Genomic DNA, 13,247 nt, shown 5'->3' on the forward strand with positions numbered 1-13,247 from the left:
GGAGCTTGGAGGCAGGATTCTGGCTTCTCATCCTACCTCTACCTTCGGGGACCACAGGGTGCTGGGCCAATGGCCAGCGACTTCTTTCTGGGTCTTCAGTTGGGTTATTTCCTCAAGAAATACTTATTCTGTGTAACGTACTGTGCTGGGTACTATGGGGGAGACAAAGACTGACTAGTTCTACATCTGAGGCCTTTGCTGTCCAGCGGAACCATGACACGAGCATAGATGAGTACAGTTCTGGACGAGCTGTGATATGTGCCTTAAGGCCAGGGCAAGTCAATGGCCGGAGGGGCTGGGGGCAGCAGAGACGGCCACGGCCCCTGGGAGAGTGAGGGGCGTCTGTAGAGCCGAGGACACGGCTGTGGTCTGGACGTGCCAGCATTCTGGAGAAGGGCATGCAAGGCAGTGGGAAACTCATGAGCAAAGACGGGCCCTACTAGAGAATGGACTTGAGGATATGGGGCGGGGGAAGGGTAAGCTGGGACAAAGCGAGAGAGAGGCATGGACATATATACACTACCAAACGTAAGGTAGATAGCTAGTGGGAAGCAGCCGCATAGCACAGGGAGATCAGCTCGGTGCTTTGTGACCACCTAGAGGGGTGGGATAGGGAGGGTGGGAGGGAGGGAGACGCAAGAGGGAAGAGATATGGGGACATATGTATATGTATAACTGATTCACTTTGTTATGAAGCAGAAACTAACACACCATTGTAAAGCAATTATACTCCAATAAAGATGTAAAAATAAAAAAAAGATGGGCCCAGCAGGAATTCCCTGGTGGTCCAGTGGTTAGGACTCCGCGCTTCCACTGCAGGGGGCAGGGGTTTGATCCCTGGTTGGGGAACTAAGATCCCACAAGCTGCGTGGTGTGGCCAGAAAAAAAAAAAAAAAGATGGGCCCAGAGTGTCTTTTGGACTGCAAGCGTTGCAGTTTTTTTTTTCTTTCTTTCTTTTTTTTGCAGTATGCGGCCTCTCGCTGTTGTGGCCTCTCCCGTTGCGGAGCACAGGCTCCGGACGCACAGGCCCAGCGGCCATGGCTCACAGGCTCAGGCATGTGGGATCCTCCTGGACCGGGGCACAAACCCGTGTCCCCCGCATCGGACCCCTGCATCGGCAGGCGGACTCCCAACCACTGCGCCACCAGGGAAGCCCCAATGGTTGCAGTTTTGCCAGCGTTCTTGAGGGGAGCTGGAGGCACAGGGCTGGCGGGGGGCCTTGGCAGGACTGGGCAGGGGTTTGAAAGCCATGCTGAGTCTGTTAGTGATGATGTGACTCGGGCAGAGCTGTGGTAAGGTAAGGTGAGCTGAACAAATTACGTGATGTGCTGAGGGTGTGTGTGTGTGTGTGTGTGTGTGTGTGTGTGTGTGTGTGTGTGTGTGTGTCAGGAGGGAGAAAGACCGCTGAGAGAGCTACCGCATTCATTGAGACAGATCCCCGTGAGGTCTGGCCATGGTGCAGGGTTCCAGAGTTTGGAGGAGAAAGCAGTCGTGTGAAAGGGGGTGACAGCTGACATGCTGGTTTGCTCAGGGAGGGGAGAGAGTGACAGATCTCGGGGCACGTTTCTGTGAAGAGGGGCCAGGAAAGAGAAGAGTCCGCGAGCCAGAGAGAAGGAAGAAAGGACCGCCTAGGGCAGGTGAGGGAGGAAAGAGCTTCAAGGACATGTGGTCCTCGTAGCTGTCCAGGGCTGTGAGGCTGAGGCTGGGTGACTGGGAAGTCACAGCCAGCGGAGTCTGAGGGACAGGGTTGACTAGAGAGACGTGGCGAGGGCTAAAATGTGAATGGATTCCCGCCCCCTGCCACCGCCCCGACTTCCTGCTTCGGCTCCCCTCCGCCTCATCTGGCCGTTTGGAGGACAGGACAGAGAAGCCAGGATCTATATGTAGGCTATTCTTAGCCAGAGTTCTTGGTAATCCTAAACAGGCATAGCATTTGAGGCACGCTGCTGCCGCCGCCGCCGCCCTCCCCCTGTCACACCCTCCCTGAAACGGATGTGTTCAACTCACCCTGTCTTCCTGCCCTGTGTCCATCCCTACCCGCCCACCTCCTTGGAGCTTTAGGGCGCCCAGAAGCAACCAGGGTTGCTGTAGCCATCAGAGGTCCACGGGAAGCCTCCTTCCTGCCACACACACAGATACTTTAAATCCCGTCCCCCCATCCCATTATTAGAGACCCATTCCTTTGCCTTCTTCCTTTTAGCATCTTCGAAATCACCACCAGGTAGGAGAGAACGAGCTGAAGAGACTTCCCCAGAGCATGAAGAGGCACCCTGGCTATGGAGCCTGGAAGCACCAACAGCTGGGGGACCCAAGGCCACAAGCGGGCGTCAGAGCTGCCGGGCTCCGGCTGGGGTTGGGGCAAGGGCCCCGTCTGAGATGGCACAGGCCTCCAGAGCGGCCTTCCTCTCTCACCCTTCCCCGTCCTCTGTCCCTCCCTGCCAGGTCTCACCTCAGAAAGCAAGAAAGGAAACAGTGAGGGCTTTCTGGAGCCGTCCCCCAGAGGCCTGTCTGTGCTGGGGAGGTCAAAGAGAGGGAGGGAGGGGCCGGAGAAAGGCAGAGAAGAAAGGGGAGGCGAGACAAAGGGCCCCATCCACCTTTGAAGCTGTCTCTAACCCGAGCCGGTGGGGGGGGTGGGGGGTGGGCCTGAGCTTTAAAGAATGTCTCAAATTCCTGCGGAAATCAGAGGGCTTGTAAGAGCTCCCCCTCCCCGGCACACCTCCTTCCCAGCCCCCCAAGTCCAGTCCTCCACACCTGGGGGCCCCGACCCTTTGTCCTCAGGTAATTGCTGGGCGTTGCCCCTGCGTGGAAAATCCCATTGAACTCGCCAGTTATCAGCTGTGGCTGCAGACCACCCTCCCTACACTCTCCCCACCTCCCCCGAAAACGACCCCCAACACGTTTCCCGCAGTCTTCAGCAGGATTAAGGCTCTTTGTGACTGGGGGGGAGAGGAAAAAGCAACCTGGTGAAAAGTGATTACGACAAGCCGGAGGGAGAATGGCCTGGGGCCTGGGGACCTCCCTCTTGGCTGCCGCTGTCTAAATTGCCTCGAGTTGGGGGTGTCAGCCTTGGCTCCGGTCCTCACCCAGGGAGAGGTGAGTGCCCCCCCCCCCGCGCCCCCCAACTTGGACTACGCGCCACTCACCTCCCCTTTTGACTAAACCACCCCCCCCCCCAGCTTCCCATTCTTTCTTCATTTTTAGGCCACTGTTGGGAGAAATGGGAAGAGATGTCGTTCATCCTCCTTCTTCTCTCTCCAAAATCCCCCTCCCCAACATTTTCTCAGAAAGAGGAGGGAGGGGAAACTGAGGCTGGGGGTCCGTCCGCAGAAGAGCGGGCTCAGTGAGGTGTTCCCCGTGAAGAGCAGAGGAGGGGCGCTGCTAGGAAGGGCCTCCCCAATGGACAAAATTAAAAACCGTGGCAAAGGAGGAAAGAGGCGGGTTTTATGGCCTCTTAGTTCCACTCCCCGAATGCACACCTGGAGCCGTCCGGAAAGCCCCCCAGAGGAGCTCTGGGCGGGGAGGGGGAGGGGGAGGGGAGGGAAGAGGATTGCCCCTCCCCCCCGCCCGCGCCCACACCCCGGGCCGCCGCCTCTAATCGCCTTGTCCCCCCAGGTGTGGCCCCCGCCCCGCCCCCCCGCGGGGACCTGGGCGCACTGTACGCGGTCTCGCCCTCCCTCCGCTTCCGCCCGTCCGCGCCTCCTCCCCCACCCGACCTCCTCACCGGAAAAAAGTAATCTGGCTCCCGGCGAGGAGGCTGCAGCGCCCGCGGCTGCCCGGCCAGCGGCCCCGGCCCCGGCCCCGGCCCCGGCCCCGGAGGCTCGGACCGGCCCCAGGATTGGGGTTTCTGCGCCCCAGCAGGTAGCACGGGACGCGCGGTGCCAGCCAGGAAACCTGAGCCCGCGGAGGAGGGGCGCGCCCCGGGCCGCCAGCCTCCCGTGGGGCGGAGGTGCGGGCCTGCCGGGCCATCCCTTGCCGCTGCTCCTGCCTCCTTGTCCCCTGTCCCTGCGGGTACGTGCGGGGCCCGGCCTGGCCTCCACCTGCCGCGCCACCCCCGGGCCTGCGCGCCGGCCTCCTCTTCTCTCGGAGGAGCAAGTTTGTCCCCAGTTCAGCTTTGCAGTTGTTTCCCCCACCCCCCCACCCCGCTTCAGATAACCCGTTTGCAGGAAAATGGTTTTATTCCGGGGCTGGGAGTTGGGGGAGAGGGTGCAGGCCTGGGTAGTGGAATGTGAAGAATGGCCAGCCCTCTTTTTTTTTTTTCTCCCTCTTTTTTTTCCTGAAACCAAAACAAAAGTCCTTTCCTACAGTCTGGCCAGGAGGAATTTGGAGGCTGGGGGGCAGACTGAGGGAGACAGGGGCAGCAGAGTTCGAGGAGAGCCGCCTCCAGACCGTGTCTGCAGAGCCTTGAATCCGCTGACTTTGCCCACTTGGTTCAGGGGAGCCTGACCTCGGGTTATTCTACCTTCCCCTTCTGGGGGGCCTGCCCCGCCCCCAGGGGGCCACGCCAGGGTGGGGCCCTGAGGAGCCAGCCCTGGTTAGTGGCAGTCCTCCGCCTTTCCGGTGGGGGGTCTCTGATGCTCGGTGGTCCTCAGCATCCTCCTTGGGGGCTCTGGCTCCCCTGCCTCCACCCCAGCCCTGTCTTTGGATTAGGAAGGGAAGGGGATGGGAAGGCCCATGAGTGAGGGGCGGCTGCCCCCCCGGGGGTGTCCCTGACTATGTCAGGGGCTGTGGCCTCCGAGTGCGCTTGGTCCGGCGGGTGGGGGCTGAGCCCACAAACTCGAACTGCTTCTGCCTCTCGGCATGGTTGGGGAAGGGCAGCTGGCCCTGGTAGAGGCGCTTGATGAAGTGAGCCTCTCGCTGGTTCTGGCGGCTGCGGGAGGCCTGGCGGGGCCGGCCCTGCCGCGTGAAGGCCATGAACCAGCCCTCGTGCCGTGCATTCTGGAAGGCTGTGTAGTTGTTCTCCAGCACGATCTCTGTGAACACGCAGTCTTTGCTCTTCCCGCTGGGCTGCAGGGGAAGGAAGGGGAGTTTGTCCGCCTACCCTGGCTGGCTAGTCTGCCTTATGGACCTATGTTGTAGGACCGAGGAGGGAGCGACAGGGGCTGTGAGCCCAAGAATTCCTGCCCGGTGAGACGGGCACCCTTGTTGGAGAGGCAAAGGAGGGGGCGAGGAACAACCTTTGTTGGAGTCAGATCTGAACTTAAATACAGCCTTGTCATTTGGAGGTTGTACACATTGAGCAAGGTGTTTAGCCAGGCTGAGCCTCCGTTTACCCAGCTGTTTCATAAAGATCAAGGTAACTGTGCAGTTCAGTGCATACCCAGTGGGCACTCGTGTATAGGAGAACGTTCCTTGGTCTGCGTGAATGGTGTTGCTGGGTGGAGGGGAGGGACGCGACAGTCTGATGGAAAGAAGGGGAAAACGTCTGTAGAACACCAACTGTGTAAAGAGCCAGGCAGCCACCCATCTGGCTCTATAGATAATCTTGACACTGTGCCCATTTTACAGATGAGAAGCCTGAGACTTGACAAAAATAAGCCAATATTTGAAAACGGCCAGAATCAGAAGCCAGGATTGGCTGATGCCAAAGGAAGTGGAATTCTCCCTGCACAGCAACTCTGGACCCACCACTGTAGAGAGTGTAACTAGTGGTTACGCTAGTAGGCAGTTAGCACGAATCTTGTTACTTGGAGCCCAGGACCCCACTGACCTGAGGGGGCGTGGCTTCTGGCCTCTCAGCCCTGATCAGCTCTTAGCCCTCAACACAGAGGCTGTGACATGATGTAGGTGCTAAAATTCTTCCTCATTGTTGCTGGGAAAGTACCTCATACCTCAGAGCCAAGGATTCTTATGGGTCAGCCAGTGTCCTCAGAGGGCTTCTAGACCCACAGGGACTGGAGAGACCAGAGAGAGGCCGAGTGGTGGGATGAGAGCAGAAGTCAGAGCCCTGGGTGGGGCCCTGCATGCCGCCACCCCGGGAAGACGGGTTCGTTCATGACGCCCTGCCCTCTGGGCCTCACCTTCCCGATGAGCTTGCCCCTCTTGTTCATACAGATGTATTTCTCGCTCTCAGCTCCCTTGATGCGCACGCGGCTTCCGAAGGTGTCTGTCTCCACTATGAGCTTGGCTGGGGGGGGGGGGGTGCGGGGGAGAAAGACCTCTGTCCCTCGGAGCTGCTGGCCCAGGGGTGTGCAGGGAACCCCTCCCTACCAGCCTGCCCTCTGAATTTGGGTGGGGGGCCCTCGGGGCCTCTCCTCCTAGAGGCTTCTCCCTGCTCTACCCCTGCAGCCTCCACCCTGACCCGTCTGGGGATGGACCAGGCAAGGCTGGGTAGGGGTGTGGGTGGCCTCCGGGGAGGGCTGGGCCTCACCAAACTTGTTGCCGTCCTCAGCGGTGGCGGAGATGCGACGCCCAGTGACCTGCACGTGCTTGCCGCTGGTCCGGCTGTAGAGCTGGTACTCGCGGATCTGCCGCCGGCTCAGCTGGTCGGTCATGGCACCCTGGTCCCTCACGTACTGGTTAAAATTAGGAGACGGGTGATTCTCCCCCTTTGCGGTTACCAAGGGAAAAATAGTGTCAATTTGCTTTGGGTGACACCACCGCAGGTCCATCCAGGGGAGGGGTGCGGAGGCGAGTGTGGTGGGGCAGGTCATTTGCCCTGAGAAGTTGAGGTGCAGGGGGCATCTGGCCATGACCTTCCCAGGCCAGCGTGTGAGCCAGTCATTGTGACTTGGCTCTTCGTCTGCCCTGGAGCACAGGACTGGTAGCTGCCCAGCTCTGGGGACACTTGGTGATACAGCTCAGGCCTGGAATCACGACTCTGGGAGCTGGAAGGAACATTCAAGCTGCTGGCATCTAATCCCCATGGTCTAGGGAGGAAGTGCACAGGGCCGCACAGCTGATTAGTGACAGACGCCTGTCCCGCCTCTAGGACGGAAGCTTGTCTCCTCTCCAAAACTCCAGGGGCTTGGCGCTGTTAGCCAGGGTGACCAGATGTCTCCCCAGTCCTCCGCACTGGCCTCAAAGGAGCCCATGCCCAGCACATGCACACACACATGTGGGCACACTCACGCACACACATATGTGCACACACAGCAGCTGGTCTGTTAGAGTCACTGGAGACCTTTTTGGGGGCTCTAAGACCCTTCTCTGTAGGCTCCTGCAGGGCCCCTGGAAGCATTTCTTTATAGCACTAATGAAGGACTCCTGAGCTCACGCCCATCTCCCCGGCTGCTCCCCCTGGGTGCTCAGGGCCCTCAGAGAAGCCAGAGCCCCTTCCAGCGTTCCTCCCCCTCTAGCTGAGGGCGGTGGAGGCGGTGGTGAGAGGTGCCCTCAGTGGTGGCCCAGTGGCTGCCCTGTGAGGCCACCTGCGTGTGCCACAGTGTAACAGAGGCTCGTGGCCAGCCGGGGTGATGCTACCGCCCGCTGCTTCCAGGGGAGTGGAGAGGGGACGTTTCCACCCGCACACGATACAAAGCCAGGACGAGTACCTCCTCTGGGCCTGGTGTCTCCTTACCCATCTGCAGTGCTGAGTAGGAGAGAAACAGACCACTTCCTGCCCTCTCTCTCCAGCAAGGTGCAAACCGGGATGACGTTTCCCAGCCGCTGGTGACAGCCTCAGCTCTAGCACTAGAAAGTTTCTCCACCTGGATCCTGCTGGCCTGTGCTGGGACAGCCTTTCCCTGCCCTATATCCCTAAGTCCGCCGCTATCCCAGGCCCAATCGCAACCATCCGGACAGAGCTAGACCCAGACCAGCATCTGTGAGGGGCCTCTCTCTCCTGGAGGGAGGGGTGGGAAGTATCATCTTTGAGGAGCGGGGAGGTGAGGGAGCAGCTCCAGGCTGTCATTCAGCGGAACCTGCTCAGGGTTAACCCTTCCCGGGTGTCACTGCCCAGGTCCGACCCCGGCTCATCCACAGCCTGGATTCCCAGCCTATGAGGGCAGGGTCTGCCCACCCCACATCCCGCCCTGGGAAAACCTGAGGCCAGCATTTTGGGTGGGGGACCTGCCTCCCTGCCAGGGGGTGGGGTCCGGCCTGTCCCCAGCCCCCCCCGAGCCTCCTGGCCCAGGTTCAGGCCCTCCGCCCCTCTTGGCGGGCAGCCTCCTTCTGGCTGTCTGTTCCAGGTCGGGAGCAGAGAGGGCCCCCCCGAAGCCCCCTCCTCTACTCGTCCCCCTTCAAGCCCTGCACAAAAGCAGTCCCACGCCCCCCCCAGCCCACAGCCCACAAGTCGCTCTCCCCGCGGGACCTTGCTTGTCCCTTTCATGTTCCCGCTGCAGGGGGACCTCCCCTTCCACTGCCGCAGACAGCTGCTTGTCAGACGGCCCCTCAAGCATGGCTGCGGTCCGGCCTGCTGGCCCCCCCTCCGAGGGGGGGCGAGGGGGCACTTCAAGGGGGAAAGGACAGCTTTGCCACCTTCCCCGGGTCCTGAATGGGGCCTCAGCCAGGCCATAAACGCCGGCCCGCCGCACCATTGTGCTAATTCCCCCTCCAGAACAGGTTGGGCCCACCCCCAGACCCCTCCCGGCCAGGCTGGGGGCTTTCTTCTTGCTCTCCCTGGATGTGTGAAGCAAAAGGCCTGGAACGGGGGCTAGAGCAAAAGGGGGAAGGAAAGGGGGGGTTGTCTCTCCCTCTCTCCCTCCCACCCCCCCACTGCTTCAAAGGCAGCCCCTTTCCCTCTCCCAGAGAAAAGGCATTTACCTTCAAAAAAAGTCCCCACTGGATATGAAGAGAAGCGGGCCTCTGGCCTGGGAAAGCCAAGGGATCTCTCCCCAGAGCGGTTCTGGACCAGTGCATTTTAATAGCTGCACTTTTATGGAGGATCACAAAAAGGGACCGAGCCTCACATAGGGGGCTGAGGCTGGGGCGGGGGGGGGGGGCGGGCGCTGACTTGGGGTGGGGGGTGTGGAGAAGCAAACCCTGAATCTCATCCCATACAAACCTCTTCGGGCTTGACCTCATTGCCCTGTAGGTAAGGAGTCGCCCACCCTGGCTGGGCATTCTGACTGCCCACGCGATCACCCAGGACCGCGACCCACAGGACCTCCGTGTTGGTGGGAGCGGGGTGGTGAGTGGAACAGACAGGCGGTTTTGCGTGGAAACCTGTCCTTTCAGGTACTCGCAAGTGCAAGCCTCACCTGAGCCATCACCTCCGCCCTCTTCCGACCACTCCCGGGCTCCATCCCTCAGGCTTGGCTGCCCCATGCGCTTAGCCTTGGGGGGAACACAGTGTGGAGGGATGGAGGGAGCAGAAGAGACCCCAGGGCAACACGGGAGGGGTGTCAGAAGGAGGCTGAAATCAAAACTTCCATCAATCCCCCAATCTGCTGTGGCCCCTTCTCCTACCCCATCCCACCGCCCCCCCAAACCTCAGAGTCTTCTGGACTCAGGGTGAGGCCAGGATCTGCCTCTGTCCACGGAAAGGAGACTGACCACCCCCATCGGTAGTGTGGGAGAAACGGGGAAAAGCTAGTGGGGGGCGCCCGCCTACCTGAGTTTGACAGCAGAGAATCAGCAGCTGCAGGCACCTGTGTGGGAGACGAGGCGGGCCTGGGTGTGGGTGCCAGCAGCCAGCCCCGGGGCGCAACAGGCACCCACCCCTGCCCCACGCGGTCCGTGTGCGAGTCCCAGGAAGACTGGGTCTGCCCCCGAGGCTGGAAATGGCAACAAGACGGCAGTCCGAGAGGTAGCGCACTTACAGCGTGAGGTTGGGCAGCAGGCGGGCGGCTCCCATCGCCGGAGAGATTTCTTGGGGCCGTTGCCCTCCTGCCCCCAGAGTCAGGAGCAGATGTGGGCAGTCCCTGGGGGCAGAGTCCCAGAGAAGCCAAGGTCTCTCCAAGCCACAGGTTTTCAGTGGGGAGAGGAGAGAGACGGGAGGAGGAGGAGAGAGGAGAGAAGGGAGGAGGGCGAGGGGGGAGGAGGGCGTAATTGGGAGACTGAGGTGTGAGGAGTCCACCTTCCTGGCCAGTGAGACTGCAAAGCAGCTGCTGGCGGGGGTCGGTGGAGGGTGCTGTCAGCCTCTCTCTGGGATACCCCAGCGCAGAGGATGGAGCTGCTGGAGGCTTCTAGACCCAGAGGCTGGCTCCTGCGTTCTTACTGACCCTCACGGACCCGACGGCAGGGCCCCTCCTCCCCTCTCAGGGCAAGCTTCCCCTGCCCCACCTCCCCTAGGGTGAGCTGCAGGTATCATTCCAGGCCTGGGGTCGCTGGGTCTGGGTCTGGGGGTGGAAATTCCCAGCAGCAGCCTTAAAAGGAGGAGCCTCCCTCCAGGGGGCAGGAGGTGGGCTTGGCTAGGAGCGTAGCTTCCACTGCCTCTGTCATCCCTTACTCCCCCTGTCTGCTGTCTGGCCACCGGGAAGGAGGGGTTAAGGCTGTCCCGACGGGCATCACACAGTGGGCGCCACAGCTTGGGGACCAGGGGTAGGGAGGCAGGTGCAGGTGGGGCCTTAGAAGGACCCCATGGTGAGGAGAGCGGGTGCACTGGTACCAGCCGCTTTCCTCCGGGCCTTGGCCGTTTCCTCTGAGAGATGGGCACAGTAGTGCCTCGGGATGTTGGAGGACCCAGTGAGATGGCCGCACTGAGGCAGAAGTCAAAGGTGTATGTTCTGGGCCTCACTTGTCATCCTCCCATGACAGCAGCCATCCCTAGAACCTCCGGGAGCTGGGAGGAACCCAGGGCCTCCTCCCTGCGGCCCCTCAGCAGTGGTCTGGGATGAAGTGCCCAGCGGCCTCTTCTTTTTCTAACCTCCGGTCCCACGCTGCTCTGTACCACACCAGGTATCACCCCATTCTGCAGAGGAGGAAACTGAGGCACACGGTAGGTCGTTTGCTCAGGATCACCCAGCTAGTGAACGGCGTAGCCAGGTTTCCAAAGTCCATGCTCTTTCTCTCCCACACAGATTCCTTCTACTGTGCCCACGCCTGCCGGGGCCAGCAGAGCGCCCACCCATGATGTCCCAATATTCCTGGTCCTGGAAGCTGATGACCAGGAACTCTACGCGGTTCCTTCCCCGCAGAAGGTGGCTGATGACTGTGGAAGGGGGCTAGTGCTCAGGGGGGGAATCTGAGGGAAGCTTACACCTCAGCTCTGGGCTCCCTGGAGGTCTCAGTGCCTCCAGGATGGGAAGAGAAGGGGAAATGCTGGCTGTGGATTTATTTACCTAAAGAGATGAGTGGGAGGGCGAAACTCTCACCTCCAGGCCTCCTTCTCACCTTCCTGAGCTAGATCAATCCACAAAGTTGTCTGCCACCCCTCCCCACCCACCGACAAGCAGGGACACCTCCAGCCCACCCGGTCAAGCTCCACACTTGGCTCCCAGCTCCGCCCCAGGTGCCCCGCTGGGGGCTCAAGGGTGAGTTGAGCCCGAGCTGGCCTGGGGAATGCAGTGTTGGCTCCGGCCCTGACCTTTGTAACTAGGGGTGTCCCGGGTTGGAATCAGTTGGAAAGAATGTCAAAACTGGAAGGGAGGGCTTCCCAGGTGGTGCAGTGGTTGAGAGTCCGCCTGCCGATGCGGGGGACACGGGTTCGTGCCCCGGTCCGGGAAGATCCCACATGCCACGGAGCGGCTGGGCCCGTGAGCCATGGCCGCTGAGCCTGCGCGTCCGGAGCCTGTGCTCTGCAACGGGAGAGGCCACAACAGTGAGAGGCCCGCGTACCGCAAAAAAAAAAAAACTGGAAGGGAACCTTAGAGATTCTTCATCTGGTCCAGACTCATTCACCAATGAGGTCCAGAGAGGGTCTCACAGCTAGTTAGCAGCATAGTTGGAACAAGGTACCAATCATTTCCATTTTCCACATTCGCACCACCACTTGGGGCCCCATTTAAACTCTCCCTCTTCCATGGAAACATCTGGAATCTACCTCTCCACTGTGATCGGTGCTGGTTCTGTCTCTATTCTCTGGGAAGACCTTGTCCTCATGCCCACATGCTCACATGCTCACCAGCTCCTAGCTCCCTGGTAGGGTATTAAAAGCTGTCTCCTCCGGACCTCAATCCCCAGGAGTCACAGGTAAGAGCAGAGAGGCATGGAGGAGACAGCTCAGGCTTGGGGTTCAGGGGTGGAGGGGTCAGCTGGGAGACGGAAGGCAGTGAGGAGAGGCAGGTGTGGGGAGTTCCATCTGGGCCCAAGGTCTCTGAGCCCGAGAACCTGGTTCCTATCAGTGGGGGAAGGGCCTGCTGTCACTGGCCAGCCCCCAGCCCAGCCGGGGTCTCCATGGTAACAGATGCCCACAGTCCAGCTTGGCCTTGGGGCTCAGACAGGGGGCTGGTGCCAGGGGGCTCTGGGGCACAGCTGGGTAGCCCATTCTGCACCTGCAGGCCTGGCTTTCTGGCTCCGTTTGCCCCTTTACCCCCATGGGAAGGCCGGCGGTGGGCTCCAAGTGGGGAGTGTTCCAGTCCCAGACTCTGAATTTTATCCCCATTCCCTGACCCCGGCCCTTACAGGCTATGTGACCTGTGGCAAGTCCCTTCACCTCTCTGGTCTCAGCTTCCTAATTTATAAAAAGGAAATGGCCACTGCTGATGCTGCCAAACCTGCTATCTTGTCAGCTGAGAGGAAGGACACTTCCTGAAAAGTGTCAAGTGCCGCCAGAACGAGGGAGAGGGGCAGAGACCCTCTTACGTGGTCCAGCCTCAGTTTGCCTAAATTTTGACTTTCTCCCCTCACCAGAGGGACCTGGGAGCGGGGGAGGGGGCAGTGGGGGGAGAAGGGTAGGGTTCATTACCATTTATGGGGGGTGGCAGGAGGTGATAAGGGGAGTGAGGAGTAGTCAAGGCCGTGGTGGTTAATCCCATTCCACAGTGCCAAGTTCAACACCTCCCCCCACAAAGGGGGCGTCTCACGCCTGCTCCTAGCAGCCCAGCTTGTGCAGACCCAGAGTCCACCTGCATGCCGGCCACTTGTCACCACCTGCTTTGACCCCAGCCCACCCTTTTCCTGTTGACAAACAGAAGGGCTAGAGCTGGGGAAGGGTGAAGGGCAAAGAGCACTGTAGCAATGCGGACAGACCACCCCCGCATCTTTGCTATCTGATCCCCACCGCCTGCCGGCACGTGGAAATCAAATTGTCAGACGTCTAGCTGTTAAGCGCCCTTCTGTGCAGTCCTGCTGCGGAGCCAGAGAACAGGGGCGCTTGCCTGGGGCTGGCGGAGCGGAGAAGTACCTGCGACAACACAGGCTTTGCAATAACTTGGCTCCGGAGCTGCCCCTCCTGGTCTCCAGTTATACCGTGGACTCAATTCTAACTCCCA

At 60.4% G+C, this 13,247-nt stretch overlaps 1 protein-coding gene and 1 long non-coding RNA gene across 2 annotated transcripts; both read right to left on the reverse strand.

Moving 5' to 3' along the window:
• Window positions 1–4,148: 4,148 nt before the first annotated feature.
• Window positions 4,149–6,608, reverse strand: FGF17 (fibroblast growth factor 17). The gene is made up of 3 exons (XM_033859239.1): window positions 6,368–6,608; window positions 6,018–6,124; window positions 4,149–5,004 (listed from the first exon to the last, which is right to left on the reverse strand). The coding sequence occupies exons 1-3, from the start codon at window positions 6,606–6,608 to the stop codon at window positions 4,711–4,713; spliced, it is 642 nt and encodes a 213-aa protein (XP_033715130.1). The 3' UTR covers window positions 4,149–4,710.
• Window positions 6,609–8,782: 2,174 nt separating this feature from the next.
• LOC117312560 (uncharacterized) lies at window positions 8,783–9,517 on the reverse strand. The gene is made up of 3 exons (XR_004526909.1): window positions 9,488–9,517; window positions 9,135–9,210; window positions 8,783–8,801 (listed from the first exon to the last, which is right to left on the reverse strand). It is a non-coding gene; the product is annotated as an uncharacterized lncRNA (long non-coding RNA).
• Window positions 9,518–13,247: the final 3,730 nt, after the last annotated feature.

Source organism: Tursiops truncatus, chromosome 6 (assembly GCF_011762595.2).
Source record: "Tursiops truncatus isolate mTurTru1 chromosome 6, mTurTru1.mat.Y, whole genome shotgun sequence".
NCBI lineage: Eukaryota > Metazoa > Chordata > Mammalia > Artiodactyla > Delphinidae > Tursiops > Tursiops truncatus.

What these genes read in the sequence shown, in the direction of transcription:
- FGF17 (XM_033859239.1), bottom strand. Translation starts at nt 6,608, where the DNA reads ATGGACCTGCGGTGGTGTCACCCAAAGCAAATTGACACTATTTTTCCC. An exon ending in TGAGGACGGCAACAAGTTTG is followed by an intron (nt 6,125 to 6,367) that starts GTGAGGCCCAGC and finishes CCCCCCCCCCAG; the next exon opens with CCAAGCTCATAGTGGAGACA. An exon ending in GGGGCAAGCTCATCGGGAAG is followed by an intron (nt 5,005 to 6,017) that starts GTGAGGCCCAGA and finishes CTTCCCCTGCAG; the next exon opens with CCCAGCGGGAAGAGCAAAGA.